The following is an 18,789-nucleotide window of genomic DNA, read 5'->3' as shown; positions in this document are numbered from 1 at the left end:
AGATGGAATCCACTCAAAACTAAAACACACAAGCTAATGGCTGCAGATGGAGAATCCATTGTTCTTCCATTGTAATTGGACAACATCCTCTCAAAACGCGGGAATACAGCTCCAAATTGATGGAGATGGCATGTGATGGATGAACTGCACTCACGGACATTTTGCTTTCACGATTGCTTTCAAGTACTTTATATGCCACTATTTATTTCTGCATGTTTCGCGTGACATTTTGTAAGGCAGAATTGCAAGGCAGAAAACATGCCATCTGAACTCCTGTTCCATGCACTCAAAAAGGTCATGCACAGCCTCACTGGCAGGCAGTTTAACCCATTTAGACCTGAGGTCGATTCTACAAAATGCCTTCTAAATCCTGACAGTGTTCTGGTTGGTTTCTCTGTCAGTGGTTCTCAAACATTTTCAATGTCAAGGACCCACAAAAACTATATGTAATTGGCCGTCGACCAAAAACGTTCGCTCTGAAAGAATATATATTCAAATATATCCACCACATTTTCACGATATTTCAAAACATAGCAGATCTACAGGCTCGTAGCGCTGCACCGAGTGCCGCGCTACGAGCTTGCAGATCTGCTATTTTTCAATGGCTAAAGTGTAACATAATGCTTAAAACACCAAAAGACCAAAAACTGCAAAACTGCATGGGGTTCCATGTGACAAAATGAATGACGTTGAACAACTATGATCCCATTAAGAAACCTGACATTCTATTCTATTCCATTAAGCTGCATAAAAGAATATCGTGGACAGTTTTTTCAATTTTTGTGTCTGTCTCATCATAATAGTTGCACACAGACGCATGCATTTCACCTCTATACACACACACACACACACACACACACACACACACACACACACACACACACACACACACACACACACACACACACACACACACACACACACACACACACACACACACCTATTCACACATTTCTAATAAATAACATTACATTGTTCCGGGAGATTGATGATAATTACGTGTCACCCCATTCCCCCACTGTGGCAGAGAATAGTGCAGATAAGAGAGACTAATGCTCCTCCACCACGCCACTAATGTCCTCATGCAGACACTCCTACTTACCCCGAGGTAACCTCTGTCACCAAGGAGTAGGTGATGATGATGATGATAGCACTAATTATGACATTTTATGGACACCTCCCATGTCTATAATTACAAACATATATACTATCAATAAAAAATCAATAAAAAACGTCTCATAACCCTGTATAACCCATTTAGGCCTGACGTTGAAATAAAAGTCTTCTGAAAGAATATATATACAAAGATTTGTGCTGCATTTTCATGATTTAAAAAAAATAGCAGATCTACAAGCTCGTAGCGCGCCACTCGGTGGCGCGCTATGAGCTTGTAGATCTGCTATTTTTGTTTAAGTATAACAAAATGCTTAGTTAAAACACCAAAAGGGTTTCCCGCCCAGAATGGGATAATTACAAACATATATACTTAAATCAATAAAAAAAGGCTCATAACCCTGTATAATTACTCATGGTTACTCAGTTACTCATAATGCTTATGTCACGGCCGAAAGCTCTGCTATGAATTATTATTTATTTTTATGTTTTTTTGTGGCTTTCGCCTTTATTTTATATATTTTAGGGACAGACAGTAGGCTGACAGGAAATGGGGAGAGAGATGGGGGGGGGGGGAAGACATGCAGTAAAGGCCGTCGGGATCGGGAGTCGAACCCGCGGCACACTGCCAGACTGGATTACCAGCCAAGGTGCCTGGACCACTGAGCCATGGCCCAGGCCTCTGCTATGAATTATTAAGGAAACGTATGCAGTTAAAACAAATCTCTGGGCATAAGTCGGCAACCTCCAGCAGTGAAAGTATACAGAACGTTCAATCGGTCAGCACATTTAGCAAACAGCTGTCTGTGATGATGGTGATTATGATGATGATGCAAGCGTGAATGCCGTCCGTCCGGCAGGCCTTGTTGTACCGCTGTGACCCCAGTGGTGGAACAAAGTATTCAAATGTTTTACTTAAGTAAAAGTAGAAATACTGCTCACAGTATTGTGAGCTTGTAGATCGGCTATTTTCAAATTGCTGGGCTGAAGTGGTTGATGTAGTTCCACCAGAGAGCTCCAGACGGCTCGCGGGTCCTTTCGGGTGTTATGCATTTCACATGCCCTGACCGAGATCCGCAGCTTTGAAATGGAACCGACCCGTTCCCCGAAGGGGAAGTCAATATTTTGCGCCCGGTTTGGTTCTCGGTTCGGACCTTTGGTGTTCGGTTCCGGGTTAACCCGTGCTATACCCTCTACTCCAGACTTCCCTCTCCAGAGCAACATTAGTAACTTCCTCCTGGGAGATCCCGAGGCGTTCCAAGGACGTTTGGAGATACAAATCCCTTCATCTGATCCTTGGTCTGCCCCAGGGTCTCCTCCCAGTGGGACGTGCATCGAGGACCTCCCTAGGGAGACACTCCTAACCAGATGCCCGAATCACCTAAGCTGACTCCTTTCCAAGCGAAGAAGCAGTGACTGCGAGTCTCTCTCGCGTGACTGAACTTCTCACCCTATCTCATTCTCTACACACACACACAGGGAGATGCCAGCCATCCTCTGGAGAAAACTAATTTCGGCCACTTGTATCGGCAACCTTATTCTTTCGGTCATGACCCACACTTCATGACCATATAGGTGAGAATAATAATAATCCAAATCTACAAAGTTACTAGTAACTAAAAGTTCAGTCGGATAACTCACGAGTAGATTTAACCAATATTTATTATAGAATGAGAATACAAGTGTGCATATAATATTTTATCTTGGCGTTGCTCTGCTAAATTTTTCTCCCTGCTCGGCACAATTTAACACCATCATTAAGATTAAGAGCAGGGAGATGGATATACAATAACAACCCCCCATGGGGAACATCAATAACAGAGCCCCCCGGTGGCGGTGGGAGCAAACATCACATAACAACCAGGAACCATATGCAGAAGGAAGGCAGGAAGAGCATGCAGTCTAGGTCAAGGACTGTCTAAAGAGGACGGGACGCGAAGACCGTACGGGCGACGCCATGTTGCTCCATGGAAGGAAAGAAACATGCGCAGTTGAGACCAAGGAAGCTGAACACGGAAGTGTTGGCTGCATATAGCCCATTGCGCATGTTTCTTTCCTTCCATGGAGCAACATGGCGTCGCCCGTACGACGCCATGTTGTCTTCGCGTCTCGTCCTTCTTAGACAGTCCTTGGTCTAGGTGAGCTTAAATACCCCGCCCAATTGGTCAGCTGACTGCCACATCAGCGAATGACATGTGGGTCTTGCAAACACTGAATACACCCACATAGTAATGCAGCATATTAACCCCTCGAGTATATGTATGCATGCGCCCTTGAGCACAGCATGAATCCGCTCGAGTATATCTGACTGAACTAACTCCGCAAGCTACTTATCATTTGTCAAATTATTGTAGTGGAGTAAAAGTTTAACATGATGCTGTTACCAATTTTGGAGAGTTATTTTGGAGTAGCCCACCAATTACTGATGTTTTGACAAAATTTAAAAAAAGTGAAAAATCTATTCTAATCAATTTCTTTAAAAAAATAGACAAATTGAAATGTGTATCTGTCATGTGCACGTTACTGATGCATGTGTATTGGTTACTGAGTGCAGAGGTGAAATGGACAAAAGGAGTGAAGGAATCAATAGGTGCGTGCGTGCGTGCGTGCGTGCGTGCGTGCGTGCGTGCGTGCGTGCGTGCGTGCGTGCGTGCGTGCGTGCGTGCGTGCGTGCGTGCGTGGGGAGACTGGAACGATTGCGACATCCTGAAAGCTGGGTCAATACCCCTCTTGTTGCCATGACGACCCAGCATGCAGTGCCCCAAAATAATGCTAAACGGAGAGGAAAGCGAATGAGCGACAACGAGCATAGAGAGAGAGAGAGAGAGACACACACAAAGAGAGATGAGAAATGACAACATGACAGAAAAAGCAAGACAACTTTTTCCAAGTAAAAGTGTGCTGTGTCCTTTTCACTCCATGTGTTTCTCAGCAGGTAGACGGAAAATCTAATTGTTCCCATTAGCCTGCCCCCCCCCCCCCCCCCCCCCCCCCCACACACACACACACACACACACACACACACACACACACACACACACACACACACACACACACACACACACACACACACACACACACACACACACACACACACACACACACAGAGAGAGAGAGAGAGCGAGCCTTCTAACCCCCGTAGTATCCTGTCGGCTTCCTGTCGGCTTCGGGACACATGGCCTCCCTGGGTGTTAGTAAGACGAACATGGATTTGTTTCTCTCCCTATTAGCCAAAGGTTTTTGAGGGGAGAGAGGGTTTTTTTTAACCCATTTTGACCTGAGATCAGATTCTAAAAATGTCTTCTACATCCTCACAGTTTTCCTGAAAAGCTACGTTTCTATGTCAGTCGTTCTTCGATTTTTCAAAAATAGCAGACCTACAAGCTCGTAGCGCGTCACTCGGTGTACGTGCAGGGGGAGGTGTGTGCTGTTGGTGGGGTCACCAAAGAAAGTAGGACAACTCTCCCAACGGATCAAAAACCTCAACTCAGGGGGGAGTCTTAATAAGGAGTAGACTCTTACAATAGCTGGGTGCAGATTCTTGAATAAGATATACAGAGAAAGGAATATCCACACTCTCTTGAGTAGTTTCTTCTGAACTTGTTTTATTTTGGGCAAACACAGCAGCAGCAGTCTACCAAAAAATGTCCCTCATAATATGGCTGCCATGGTATAAAAAAGTTTGCGAACCCCTGGATTAGACTAGGGTTCACTGAGTATGCATGAGTCACATTTACCCACTGGGGGGACAGGCCTCCATTGCGAAACCCCACCATTCTGAAAACCCACCATTCTGAAAACCCACCATTCTGAAAACCCACCATTCTGAAACCCCACCATTCTGAAAACCCACCATTCTGAAAACCCACCATTCTGAAAACCCACCATTCCGAAACCTTGCCATTCCGAAATGTATTTTTCTGAATAGTGGTGCTAAAAAACACCACCATTCCGAAATTCTGAACTTGAGTGAACACTTAAAGCCACCCACCTCCACTCACTGGTTATTGTAAGTGTATATCTTTCAGCAGCAGGAGATGGGAGAAGCATTGTTAACTTATAGGCTTTTGGCAAACTGACTTCTGAGTCATGGAGGGAAAAATAATGAATAAGAAAATGGCTAAATGGAGCCTACAATGTGGATATGGTCATGTGGGAGACCTCTTCAGCTTGAATGTGTCTGTGTCCCTAATGAGATACGTGCATTAATTGGAGGCATTTCAAAGTCAGCACGATGCACCAAGCCCCCAGGACAGGGGGAGAATATTGAAGCACTGATTTCCAAGTGGCCAAATGTGGTATCGCAAGTTTGGGCTGGTTGGGGCCCGCAACACGAACGAGTGAAACGTTTTTTTTGACCAATGAAATGAGCTCGACTCACAGGCTTGTGTGCGGAGGTAGTTTGTGACATAGACGCATAAAGGACACTAGGCTATACTGCACATGCAACTGTGCCAGCGGCAGCGGTGGCCGAACGGATTGCGGAGCGGTCTTGATACCGGAAGGTCGCCAGTTCGAATCAGCGGTCCGACACGTTAAAATTACCACCGCTGAAGTGCCCTTGAGCAAGGCATTGAACCACTACCATGAAATGTTCTATGAGCAGGGCCTGGCTGGAAACAAGTTCTTGAGCTTAGCCCAGATACCCTGGGTAAATATAGTAACTTTGCTTTGCTTTGCTTTGCCCCATGATGTCATTAAAACAGTGTGCCCAACAGTGTACCCGTTAAGGGAGTATGCGCAGGGGTATCCGGTCCGCACTACCTATATGGGAATGATATTTGTGTTGCTACAGACATTATTCTTATAGTCACAGGACTACATAGCTTCTAGCATGCAGCAAACTGGGTCAAAGCTGAATTAAATACCACTGCTTCTGCTTTCATTATGGACTGCACTGGAACGGGGTGGGCAGGGTAACTGTAAGCGACTACAGTAGTGGCTCTAGAGGGAGAGTGGAATTGGCTCAGTATAAAACAAGGAGTGCCATTGAAAGCTGTCGTCTCTGCTGAACAAAATTAATGCTTGCGCCAACGGAGAGGCCGCATGCCGAATCACAATGCCCAAAACACAATGCTTTGTGTCTGCTATTGCTTTTTGAGTGTGTGAGGCGTGAGATTGACAGCCACCGCTGTAACAAGTATAGAATGGAATTGGAACAAACTGTAGAGAGTGCAGGGCTGCAGGCCTCATTCACACGTATCAAACACTAATCAAGCAAATGTTTGGTCGTTTTTTTGTTTATTTAGGCCACCACAATGCTTTGTGTCTGCTATTGCTTTTTGAGTGTGAGGCGTGAGATTGACAGCCACCGCTGTAGCGATCCTAAACGAGGAGCATAGAATGGAATTTGAACAAACTGTAGAGAGTGAGGCCTCATTCACACGTATCAAACACTAATCGAGCAAATGTTTGGTCGTTGTTTTGTTTATTTAGGCCAGGGGTTCTCAACCCGTGGGTCGCGACCCCTCGGGGGCCACCGAGTGGCGCGCTACGAGCTTGTAGGTCTGCTATTTTTGAAAAATCTTTTTTTTTTTTTTTGTGCAGTTTTTTATTTGTTGACGAAATTGTCACGTGGTTTTGACCAAACAGTTGTGTGTGATGGGGGGAGGGGGGGGGGCAATCAAACACAAGTGTTTGATTGGTCAAACCACGTGACTTCCATTGGAAAAGCATGAAACACAGGCAGAGCACAGCACAGTTGTTCTTTATGTGTGTACGAAGCCTCTGAAAGAGGTTTTGTTTGCTCGTGCGTGTTGAGAAGGCTGTGCAGTACAGACTTAATCACTCAGTATTGGTGGTAACGAACAGACAGTATGTAGGTTGTCCTGAATTAAAGTGAAATGCAAAAGACTATGGTGGAAATGGTATGGTAAAAGAAGTAGCATTAATATAGACAAAATAAAAGGATACAAACTGCCAGCACATGTATATAAATATGCATATGATTCTTCAAACCAAACACTTCTTCCTGGTTTCTCAGAGCACTGCAGTTGTCCAAACCTACTCATGTATACAGTCAGTCACACTCAAGGACAACTGTGAGGGTGTGGTGTGTGTGTGGGGGGGGGGGGGGGGGGGGGGGATTACTATTTTATATCTTCAGCTCTGCACAGTGAGATCCGAGGACTGACCAGGCAAAAGAGGAAGCATTGGATTCAGGCCCTAACCTAAACTCACGTGACCTACTCAAACCCCACTGGTCACTCCAGTTGATTGATTGATTGATTGATTGAAGTATTTATTAGCAGTTTTGCAGAACTACAGTACATTTCATGCGCAACTCCATACAAAACCTGTTAACTGTGGGACGACACCATAAAGCATTACACTTGTTTACAACAGGGTCCACCATTTTCAATTCATCAAAACATTTAGAGACGTACAAATATAAAGTTCTATATAGCCAAAAACACGAAATCATCATAAAAGGAGGTAAAAAGGGGTAGGGGGATTCAGATTTTATAGGGGGCCAGTTTCGAATTGCAGCCATCCGTAGGTGCCCTTTGAGAGCGGTTTTGAAGGAATCAAGTTCAGCATGACTGTAGTTCAGCATGACTCTGTGACTGTGACTGTGACTGTGACAGTACCAGTCAGTACCAGTCAGGTCACTCAAAAGTGGTACATCCATGCAGGCTCGTAGTCTTCGAATAGGTGTTTTACCAATGCATCAAACTCATGGGGTGTCGTTCGGGCAGGCACGGAAATCAAGCCGATCATACACGCATACGGCCACGATCCTCATGGTTCAATCTACACTGTCTATTTAACCCATTTTGGGCGGGAACCCCTTTTGGTGTTTTAAACATTGTTATAATTTAGCTATTGAAAAATAGCAGATCTACAAGCTCATAGCTACGAGCTTGTAGGTCTGCTATTTTTGAAAACTGGAGGATTTAGAATATTTTTATTTTATTTTGAGGTCAGGCCTAAATGGGTCTCTTGCTCTTTCATGCCCAGCATAGCTCGCCACTACCACAAATGAATGACGGCTTGTCGGAGAACAAACTCCCTCCCTCCACCTTCCCAGGCTGCTCCCATTGTAGCATTTAGGCCATCACTATGTCAGCATAGTTATTCACTGTGGGTGGGTTTATATGTGAGTCTTATCAGCCGTAACAAGGCTGAGAAATTCAAACCAGTTGAAAGGCCAGTCTTTTTGAGCGTTGCCTATAACAGCTCCAATGATTGGCCGCATGTGTATGCCCGTATCAGGGCCGGACTTATCGTTGGGCTAGGGTGGGGCCCCGCTCAAAAACAAAATATATATATATAAATAATAATAATGATTTGAAATTGTAAAGTATTGCAATCCAATTCAAGTGAGATTTATGTTTTAGTTATTGTATATTTAGTATTATGGTTAAAACATTGAGAGTTTCTGCATGCTCTGCTGTCTACACAGTGACACTGTGTTGTGGGGTCGCTCTGGAAAGCCCTAAAGCCTGCCAATGTCGCTGTGCATGTGCGACTATAGTGTCTGTCTGTCTGTCTGTCTGTCTGTCTGTCTGTCTGTCTGTCTGTCTGTCTGTCTGTCTGTCTGTCTGTCTGTCTGTCTGTCTGTTTGCTGTAAAACTGGCAACTGCATTAGTGCACTATTAGTGGCTTTACGCTTTCTTTATTGCTCATCTCTCTTACTGTGATTTTATAGAGCACATTGTGAAATATTTTATGGCTACTAGTGGCTGCATTCATTCAGCGACTAGTCTGCCTTTCTCTTTCGGGGGGCAGAATTACATTAAATTACAGCTAAATTAAAACAAAATACCCCAATTCTTTTGTACATACATTGTATGCATGTCTGTCTGTCTTTGTCAACTGCAATACTACTGAGTGACCTAAAGTGGCACTGTTGAGCAGCCTAAACTAAACCCATACTTGGGTATGCTGCGTTGATAAATGAGGGCCTATAACTGCAGCCAGCGGTGTTGTTGAGCAGCCTGCACCGCTCAATTCACACGGGTGTGATTTAAAATCATCCCACAACTTTTTGAATTTTTTTGATGAATTGACATAACTATTATGGTCACACCTGACTGTGCCTCCATTTCTTCTACACACCAGATGGCAATATGGTCTAGTTTCAAATCAATTAATGAAAGATGTTTAATTTACTGTAATTCAGTCAGGACCACTTTGGTCCAAGTATTACTAGTTTTGGTCTTTTTTTTATTGCCTCGTAAAATAGTAATTATTGCAATATTACATCAGTATTTGTATGTGCGGTGGCATGGCTATGTAGTGGGATCTACCTGCCTTTCCAGGCGCATATGGAACAGAGCGGTGTTCATTTTGATAGCAAATTTTGGTCTCAGTCTTTTGAATACAACTTCATTTAGGCTAGTTTTAGTTATATTTTCATCTTTTTTGTCGACTAAAATGCGTTTTGGCCGGCCTTGATGGCGTCATAATGGCAGATTTTATACTTTGTTGCATGCTGAAAATAGCCGATCTACAAGCTCACAATGCGCCACAGCATGACGCGTTGCGAGCTTGTAGATCTGCTATTTTCAAAGCGCAACACCCAAGCACAACCAAGTTCTACTGGATCTCTTCTCCACTAGTCCGTCCCTAACATTTTAGTCCAGTTTTTATTTGTTGACGAAATTGTCAATATATTTAGTCTTGGTTTTTCGTCATCACAGCTTAGTTTTTATTTAGTTTTTATTTCATTTTTGACAGTGAAACAATTTTTTTTTTCATGCCATAGTTTTAGTCGTCAAAATCAACACTTTAAGTGAGAGCAGCAAGACGAGCCATGCTGGCTAATCATTGCTGCTGCTGCTCTCGTCTGTTCTGCAGTATAGCCAGTGGCTCTACTGCAGAACAGACGAGAGCAGCAGCAATGACATCATGCCACTGATCAGATCAGACACTGCAGGGTGGAGGTGGTTTTACACAGAGAGGGGCAAGTGTGCCACACAAAGAGATGTTTGTGTCCTCGAGTGCACAATTCATAGCAGTGGTTCCCAAACTTTTTCATATTAGCCCGCAGACACCCATTTGAAGAGATATGCCAGCACCCCCATAAGAGAAGATTTTTACGGCTCTAGCAGTGATTCTCAACCATTTTAATTTCAAAGACCACCAGTGTGACATGCATTAGGCTATACGGATCCCCATTTAACGGCATTTTTGTCTCCACCAGGCCGAAGGCATGGGGAGAGAGTATGTTTTGCACTCCGTCCGTGTGTGTGTGTGTTATGTTTTGCACTCCGTCTGTGTGTGTGTGTGTGTGTCCGTCCGTCCGTCCGTCCTTCCGTCCGTCCGTCCGTTACCAGCTAATCTCCGGCACCGTTAACCCGGTCGATGCCAAACTTTGCACACACACTCCCTGGATGCCAACGATGAACCTCTGCCCCGCATTTTCCGCATCTGCCTTTTATAGCGCCACCAGGAGGCCGACTTTTGTAAAACACATTTTTGGATATTACTCCTCCAGATTCTGTCCAAAAATCTCACAAATCGTTACACAGTATCTCTATGGTCATGTGCTCAAGTCGGATCTGTCCGACATTTCATATTCCATCCTAATTGTCTATAATTGGCTTTCACAGTTTGCAAGATTGCCCCGTTTTGAACAAAAGCCTCAAATCATGAACGCAGCATGCAATTTACGTGAAATCTTTCACACATTTTCTTACTAGGCTGAGGAATATATCTCACCCTTTTCACATTGGCCTGTTATAGCGCCACCAACAGGTTGATTTTTGCAAAACACATTTTTGAAACAAAATGCCTCAAATCATCCAATTGCCATCAAAGGCAAACGTGTTTATATTACTCCTAAACATTTTGCCAAACATCTCACACAGTCCTATCCTCCTGGTGGAGACCTGTGCCCAGAAGGGCACTTTTTCTAGTTTATATCTGGGACCCCGATTTATATTCATAAGCATAACAGTTGACATTAAAGGAGACATGACTCCGCATGACAAAGCGCCTGTGGTTTCATATTGCAGTAAACGCCTATTGAAACAGCCCACTTCAGTATTCAGACCAGGTTCATATGGGTCCATTTATGGCCGTTCTGAAACTGTATTGACTGGTTTAAAGCCCTCACCAAGACGGTTCTTATAAAGATATGACTTTCAGACGGGAATCCTGGCAAATAAGTAGAAAGTAACAGAACCCAAAGCTTAATTTTAATACCGTTTTACCGTATATGTTTTGCTGAAAACGCACTAGGAAGGAGTCATTATGCTGAGCTATGTAGTAGTAATAGGTTTCGAACGGTCTACCTTTTTATGCCAATTGATATCAAATCAAAGGTTATTCATATTGCGCGTTCACATTGACCGAGGGCAAACCAAGTGCTGAACAAGAACATGTACAAACAATACATTACGTTAAAGAGCAAACTGAGCAGAAGAAATCATAAATGGAAAAAAGTAGAGAAAAAAATTTGAAGGAAGCCAAAACCAACATACAGTACATGGTACATATATATATATATAATAGTCAAACAACATTAAACGCCAGGGAGAAAAAGTGGGTCTTTTATTTTTTATTTAAAAACAGCCAGGGCAGAGCGAATGGGAAGAGGCAGGTCATTCGGTAACAGGTCAGGTCGCCCCAATTCCAACTCGCCCCAGCTTTTTTCCGCCGACCTCACGCCGACAGCTCGGTGCGGCGGTTCTTGTATTCTTTATTTTGTTTTACTGAGAATAAGGTTAGAAATAAGTTTAGGGTTAGGCATAGTTTTACTGGGGTTGAGGTTAGGAATAAGGTTAGGTTTAACCGTTTAAGCATAATTTACTTAGATTACTTTAGGAATACCAGGCCGCGCTGTTCCGCCGGCTGTACGCCCGGGGCGAGTTGGTAAAGGGGCGAGCAGTCTCGTATTCGGTCATTCCACAGTGTGGGACTGCATGGCACCAGCCACGGCAAAGGCTCTAGTGACACATGAGGTTCCGAGCACAGTCTGAGTAAAGAGCAGCTGGTCAGCCGACCATGCTGTTAGGCTGCCTACTGTAGGGGCCCCGGACCACTGTAGGGGCCCGGAACGCTACGCCAGTGGTTCGGGGGCCCCAAGCAGACTCAGAACTTTACTTGGATCTTGCAGCTGACAGCTCGGTGTCAGCTGGATGAATCGGCGAGGATGAATTTGATATTTATTGAAAATGCCTCCCGTTTAAACTCGGCATCGATCTAATTGGGCAACGTCACCCTTCCCGACGACAATACGAGCTATTGTTTACGCCAGTTAGTCATGGATGTGTAGCCATCACATTAACAGAAAAAACTCATGTGCAGCTGTGCAGTTTTAATTGGGCCCTCACTCAGTAGAAACTGCTACCATGTTAAACCCACAGTTTTCTGAAAAAGCTATGTTTCTGTCAGTCGTTCTTCGATTTAAAAAAAATAGCAGACCTACAAGCTCGTAGCGCGCCACTCGGTGGCGCACTATGAGCTTGTAGATCTGCTATTTTTCAATAGCTAAAGCAAAAGTGCAATTTCATCAATTATTCAAAACCTGCGTTAAAAAATACAATTTATTATACATTTATTATACTGTTTTGTTCAGCGGCAACAACGACACAACGGCACAAAAAAATCACTTCTGGTCAGACGAAGGAGGAGCCAGGCCCGGAGGCAACCCACAGTGCCTGGAGCCTCCTAGCGTCACCAGCAGCACTGAGCACCTGCTGCTAACATCTCACCAGCCACCCTAAAATCCCCAAGAGACAGTATCATCATGCCACTTGGACATAGGCCTCGGTCGGGTCGCCTGGAGGAGGGTGTCTGTTTTGCAAGACCCCGAAACACCCAGTGACCCAGTTTGTGCATCAGTAGATGTTTTATTAACTACCCCTCTACCCCTCTAACTATCACACGTAACTATGTTTTTTGTGTCCATATCACTACGCACAAACAAAAAAAGATCACACCCGTGTGAACTGAGTGGTGCAACTATACATTCACACGTATTGTAGTACTGTACGCTGTACTCGTACTGTAATCGTACTGTACTCGTACGCTGTGCTCGTACTGTAATCGTACTGTACTTGTACTGTGTACTGTACACCACTTGAAAGTAGGCTGTACTGTGCTTGTACTGTACTGTAGTGTATAGTGCCACTTTGTCACCTGTCTGTACTGTATATAGACAGCACTGTACTCTGTACTGGTGACAAAAAAAACTCAGCTTCCCATCATGCACCTGTGCAACAATTGATTCTGAAAACAATCAATTGTTTGCAAAAAGTCAAGTTGGAAGGGGTCATCCTGACGGTGGCGTTTCATTCATGAAATATGTGTTTGTTTGTGAATTAAGGCTGAGTTTCACTCAGGTAAAGTTGATAGATAATTGGGAAGAAGACTGCAGATTTAGGAAATGGATGCAAGTACTGAAACGTCCCTCGAAGAGTGTGCGTGCGTGCGTGCACGCGCTTTCCCGGGAATTTCCTTGCAAAGCATTTGCCTTCAATGAGTGCTTCCGCGTGCGTTCAGCAAATCCCTTCAGCACTTCTAAATAAGAAAGCTGTGGAGAGCTGTTGCTTTGTGTTCACTCTTTAATGTTTTCTGTTAGTAATCCCCCCCCTGGCTCTGATGCTGTATTGTTGTATTAATAACTTTGTTGTTTGTTTGTTTGTCTTATTTTGTATTGTAATGTACAGGTATATTGTCATGACTGTTATAAAGATTTGTTTAAAAAAAAGAAAAGCCTTCAGCACTGCACTTCCGCTTGACTTCCTGCCTCCATTGGGAGACACGTCGCTCCAATGAACTGCAGCGGCCAGTGAGGCATCTATATTTTATAATGTGTGTGTGTGTGTGTGTGTGTGTGTGTGTGTGTGTGTGTGTGTGTGTGTGTGTGTGTGTGTGTGTGTGTGTGTGTGTGTGTGTGTGTGTGTGCGTGTGCGCGTGTGTTTCCCTGTGTCTTGTAGATGATGGTAAGCTGTCTCTGGATGAGTTCCAGGCATTCTTCTCAGATGGAACGCTGAACGAAAAAGAACTGGAAAGGCTGTTTCACACCATCGACTCTGATAATACCAGGTTAGCGCTCCCAGTGTGTGTGTGTGTGTGTGCGTGTGCGTGTGCGTGTGCGTGTGCGCGTGCTCTTTCCACCAAGGCTGCTGTTCTCACTATAAATTATAGAAATGAACAGAGATGAAGTTATTTTCCTGCTCCACTGTCTTGTGTACCACTGAAAATATGTATAATTTATCCAGCATACAGGCCTTTTAAGGCTCTAATTTGCAATGGAGAACCATTTCCTAAAGGCAAGGGCACTGAAAACAATACGATGGACAATGTCATTTTGTCATAGTTCTGTCACTGCTCTGTCTGACACACCGTTGTGACAGACGGGGACATTCTTTGTTTTGATTGATTGGCCATCATTAACGCAAGCATTTATAATGCCATTAACCCATTTTGACCTGAGATCAGATTCTAAAAATGTCTTCTACATCCTGACAGTTTTCTGAAAAAGCTGTTTCTATGTCAGTCGTTCTTCTATTTTTTAAAAATAGCAGACCTACAAGCTCGTAGCGCGCCACTCGGTGGCGCACTATGAGCTTGTAGATCTGCTATTTTTCAATAGCTAAAGCATAACATAATGCTAACACCAAAAGGGATTCCCGCCCAAAATGGGTTAAGTCACCTCAGCGACAGAATAGCTGTAATCAGTGAAAGTGCTTTGACACAGTGGGACGTGTCTGGGTGCTCATTGGCTCTTATGCATCAGAATAGACTTGTTAATTTGCATAGTTTATGAATCCTGCTGGACTTGAAATGGAATCAAACAGAATAGACTCAGCCGTAAAGCTGACCTTTACGGATGAGTGAAAATTTAATTTGGCTCAATATGTTAAGCCATAGACCCTGGCCAATTGCCATTATTATTTTTTTTAAATGTTTTTTTTGTGGCTTTCACCTTTATTTTATATTTTTTTATGGAGGGACAGACAGTAGGCTGACAGGAAATGGGGAGAGAGATGGGGGGGGTGACATGCAGAAAGGCCGTCGGGATCGGGAGTCGAACCCGCGGCACACTGCCAGACTGGATTACCAGCCAAGGTGCCTGGACCGCTGAGCCATGGCCCAGGCCCAATTGCCATTATTAGAGTAGTTTTTTTCTTTTTTCCCACGATTTTGTAACCCATTTTTCACCCCTGTGTAATCAATTATCTAATGTGATCCTGGGCTCTACACACCCTCCGCCAACCTGGGGAGAGCAACGGACTTGAACTCATGCTTCCTTCATGCATGATTGTCCAAGTTGCTCCTTTGCACCTGACAGGGGGAGTTTCCCTGGTTGGACGTAGCGCGTGGAAGGAACACGTTATTCCAACCAGTTCCTTTCCTCTCCATCAGGCGCTTAGAGTATATATTAATAGAGACGGCACCCGGAGGAAACCCTGAGGCGAAATGGACATAGTGGCCGAATTTGGTATTGCAGCGCTGGGCCAGCGCTGGTCCGTTGACTATCATTGCACATGTTCATGATGACACGTGATCGCTGTTTCATACGTGAACGCGTGCAATGATAGTCAACGGCCAGCGCGTTCACGATTTGGCCCAATCCATCCCAGAATGCGCTCTGTTTCTACCCGGAAGGAGTGGATGGGAGGAGAAATCCGGTGCCGTCTCTAATATATACTCTAAGATCAGGCGCCCCGGCGCGTTATTATGGATCCCACCGCAGTTCTAGGAAAGCCCCGCTGTGATTGGCCAGTAGTCGTTGTGATTGACAGTTCTCGTTTTTGCGACCAGTCATTAGTCCTACAACTACAACCTATCTCAAACCCTCACCCTAAACCTAACCTCCCACGGGGCAGCACACCTAAACCTAACCTTAACCCATGTCTAACCAATGACTAGTCTAAACTAAGTATGCACCCCCCTAAACCTAACCCGAACGGCTTAACCTCAGTAAAACTATGCCTTCCCGGGACCCAATCAGACACATGGTGAGGCGGGTCTACCCTAGAACGTTGGTGAGATTCATAATCACGCCGCCCCGGCTGGCCAGGGGGATGCAGTTTAGAGACCGGGATTACTACATTTTTTTTGTGAGGGTACCTACTACCTATAGTACCTACCCATGGGGACACGGGAGAACATGCAAACTCCACACAGAAAGGCTCTTTTCTTTTCTTTTCTTTTCTTTTCTTTTCTTTTCTTTTGTTGTTGAGTGTTCAACAGCCACCATCGATCCTGCGTGAAGTGAATTCAGTCTGAAAGTTTCCTCTCATTAGAGTAGTAGTGGAGCAGATTAAGTCAATATATCATAAGAATCGTTCACTTGATGGTACAAGCACCAACATTGGCACACAAGTGCTTCGGAACCTACTCTCTCAGAAAAGTACGATGTCCACTTGAAAAAACAAAACAGATCACGCCGAGGTGCCAGGTGTCAGAGCTGGTACGCAGTGGAGGAAGAAGTACTCGGATCTTTGACTTAAGCAAAAGTATCAATACCACAGTATAAAAATACTTTGTTACAAGTAAAAGCCCAGCATACAAAAGCTTACTTATGTGTGCTACCCTTAAATCAAAGTACAAAGCATCAACATATACTAAAATTACTTTAATATGTATGGCAACTTTTAAAGGTAGAGCTCATTTTAATGTTGGTACGTACTTCTACTGGGTCATTTACAATGATGCAGAGATTACACATAAACTAAGACATAACATAAGAACGACAAAGAAAGGGAATACTGTATGTTGATAACAATCAGTTAAGTAAATCCTTCTAGCTTCTACCCTAATTCTCCATATTCAGACCGCAGCCATCTTGCCAGCAAGGTGTTACCTAGGTGACACTTCCCATAGAGAGCCTATTCATACAAACAGAAAGGTCCCCTCTAATTATATTAAACACCGTCAAAATCACCAACATTGCAGCTGTAGGGAAAGCTTATATTATCCTCTTTCGATATGTAAAGTTTTTGTTTCATACAAATCCACCGTAGACATTTTATGAGCTACTTCCGTGCAGATGATTATTTTCTATGTATCAGAGTAAGGAAGTGCTCGTTATCAGTAAAACAACCTCCTGCTGCCTCCTGCATTATGTGCACATTCAAAACAGGTGGTACGCATGGGCCGTTGAGTGATAGTCAACGAGCACTTCCAAACTCCAGCACTCCAGCACAAATCATCTGCAAGGAATTTCTTGACAGGAAGTAGCTCATAAAATGTCTACGGTGGATTTTTATGAAACAAACACTTGAAAGAGGATAATTCAAACTTTCCCTACAGCTGCAATGTTGGTGATTTTGATGTTGTTTAATATAATTAGAGAGGACTTTTCTGTTTGGATGAATGGGCTGTCTTGCTGCCAAGATGGCTGCGGTCTGAATAAAGAGAATGGCAAGGGGGTGGTAAATGGTAAATGGTGCATTTATATAGCGCCTTTATCCAAGGCGCTTTACATAGATTGTGCATTACATTCACCCATTCACACACACACATTCATACACCGATTGCAGCGGAAGCCATGCAAGGTACCAACCAGCACATCGGGAGCAATTTGGGGTTCAGTGTCTTGCCCAAGGACACTTCGACATGTAGACAGGAGGAGCCGGTATTCGAACCGCCGACCCATGGATCATTGGACGACCTGCTCTACCTCCTGAGCCACCCGTTTATCCATTTATCCGTCCGGTGTCCGCCTTCTCTTACCAAACCACTCCGTTAGCACACATCTCTCCATGCACAAATAAATCCTGCATGCCACCCGAATCCATATGCACTACATTGCTTCCACACAACTGTCATATTTACTGTACAAATATAACCGCTGCGATGCAAATTACGTCACAAATTCCCCATTCACCGACCCCTTTGAGTTCTAGCTCCTAAAATGGCCAATTGGTAATACGGTGCCAAAGGTTCTGAGCTTTCCAGGACATATCTGGCACGAGGAACCTGAATGACTATAGCAGCCATTCAATAAAGTGAGTTAAAATGTGATTATGGTTCTAATAAGATGGATGTAATGTACAGTTGGAGGCCATCGATATTGTCCTTTTCTTTTTGCTGAGGTTTGCGTGATCTGCGCAAAAGGACAGTTAACCCATTTTGGGCGGGAACCCCTTTTGGTGTTTTAAACTATGTTATAATTTAGCTATTGAAAAATAGCAGATCTACAAGCTCATAGCGCGCCACCGAGTGGCGTGCTATGAGCTTGTAGGTCTGCTATTTTTGAAAAATCGTGAAAATATTTATTTCAGAAAACTGGAGGATTTAGAAGGATTTTTTAAAATTTTGAGGTCAGGCCTAAATGGGTCAAATGATAAGGGACAATATCGGTGGCACCCAACTGTAAGCCCACGCACCTTATCATAAAGACTTCGTTACCGTTACCCTGTGAAGGCCTTGAATTGATAGAGATTTTTTGTTTGTTTCTGTCACATGCCTTCATGGTTAATGAACAATCCCAAAATGAGGAAAATATTAGCACCAGCAAAATGATATAAATTCACACAACTCTCACAATGTCCTCATATGTCCTCATATGTTCGGTACTATTTCCCAAACACTGCACGTTTGCTCAAACTTTAATATTTAAAACACTTCCCAGTGTAAACAGTCTCATGCATGAAGGAGCAAGCCTGGGCATGGCGCCTGCGTTTCAGCAGTCACGAGTTGACATAAAAAAATATTATTCATTAAATATTCACTACAATAGAAATACTGAATAATCAAGGTAAAGTTATG

At 43.9% G+C, this 18,789-nt stretch overlaps 1 protein-coding gene across 2 annotated transcripts in view; it reads left to right on the top strand.

Annotated features, from left to right (window-relative positions):
- The window catches only part of necab2 (N-terminal EF-hand calcium binding protein 2), a 191,936-nt gene that overhangs the window by 49,921 nt on the left and 123,226 nt on the right, over nt 1-18,789 (top strand). For both annotated transcript variants that reach the window (XM_079502103.1, XM_079502102.1), the window contains exon 3: nt 14,004-14,112. In XM_079502103.1, the coding sequence (XP_079358229.1) occupies nt 14,004-14,112 (109 nt within the window). The remainder of the gene's footprint in view (nt 1-14,003; nt 14,113-18,789) is intronic.

Source organism: Electrona antarctica, assembly GCF_951216825.1.
Source record: "Electrona antarctica genome assembly, chromosome: 5".
Taxonomy (NCBI): Eukaryota; Metazoa; Chordata; class Actinopteri; order Myctophiformes; family Myctophidae; genus Electrona; species Electrona antarctica.
The sequence above is the reverse complement of the archived record's forward strand: the minus strand, read 5'-3'. Positions and strand labels throughout refer to the sequence as shown.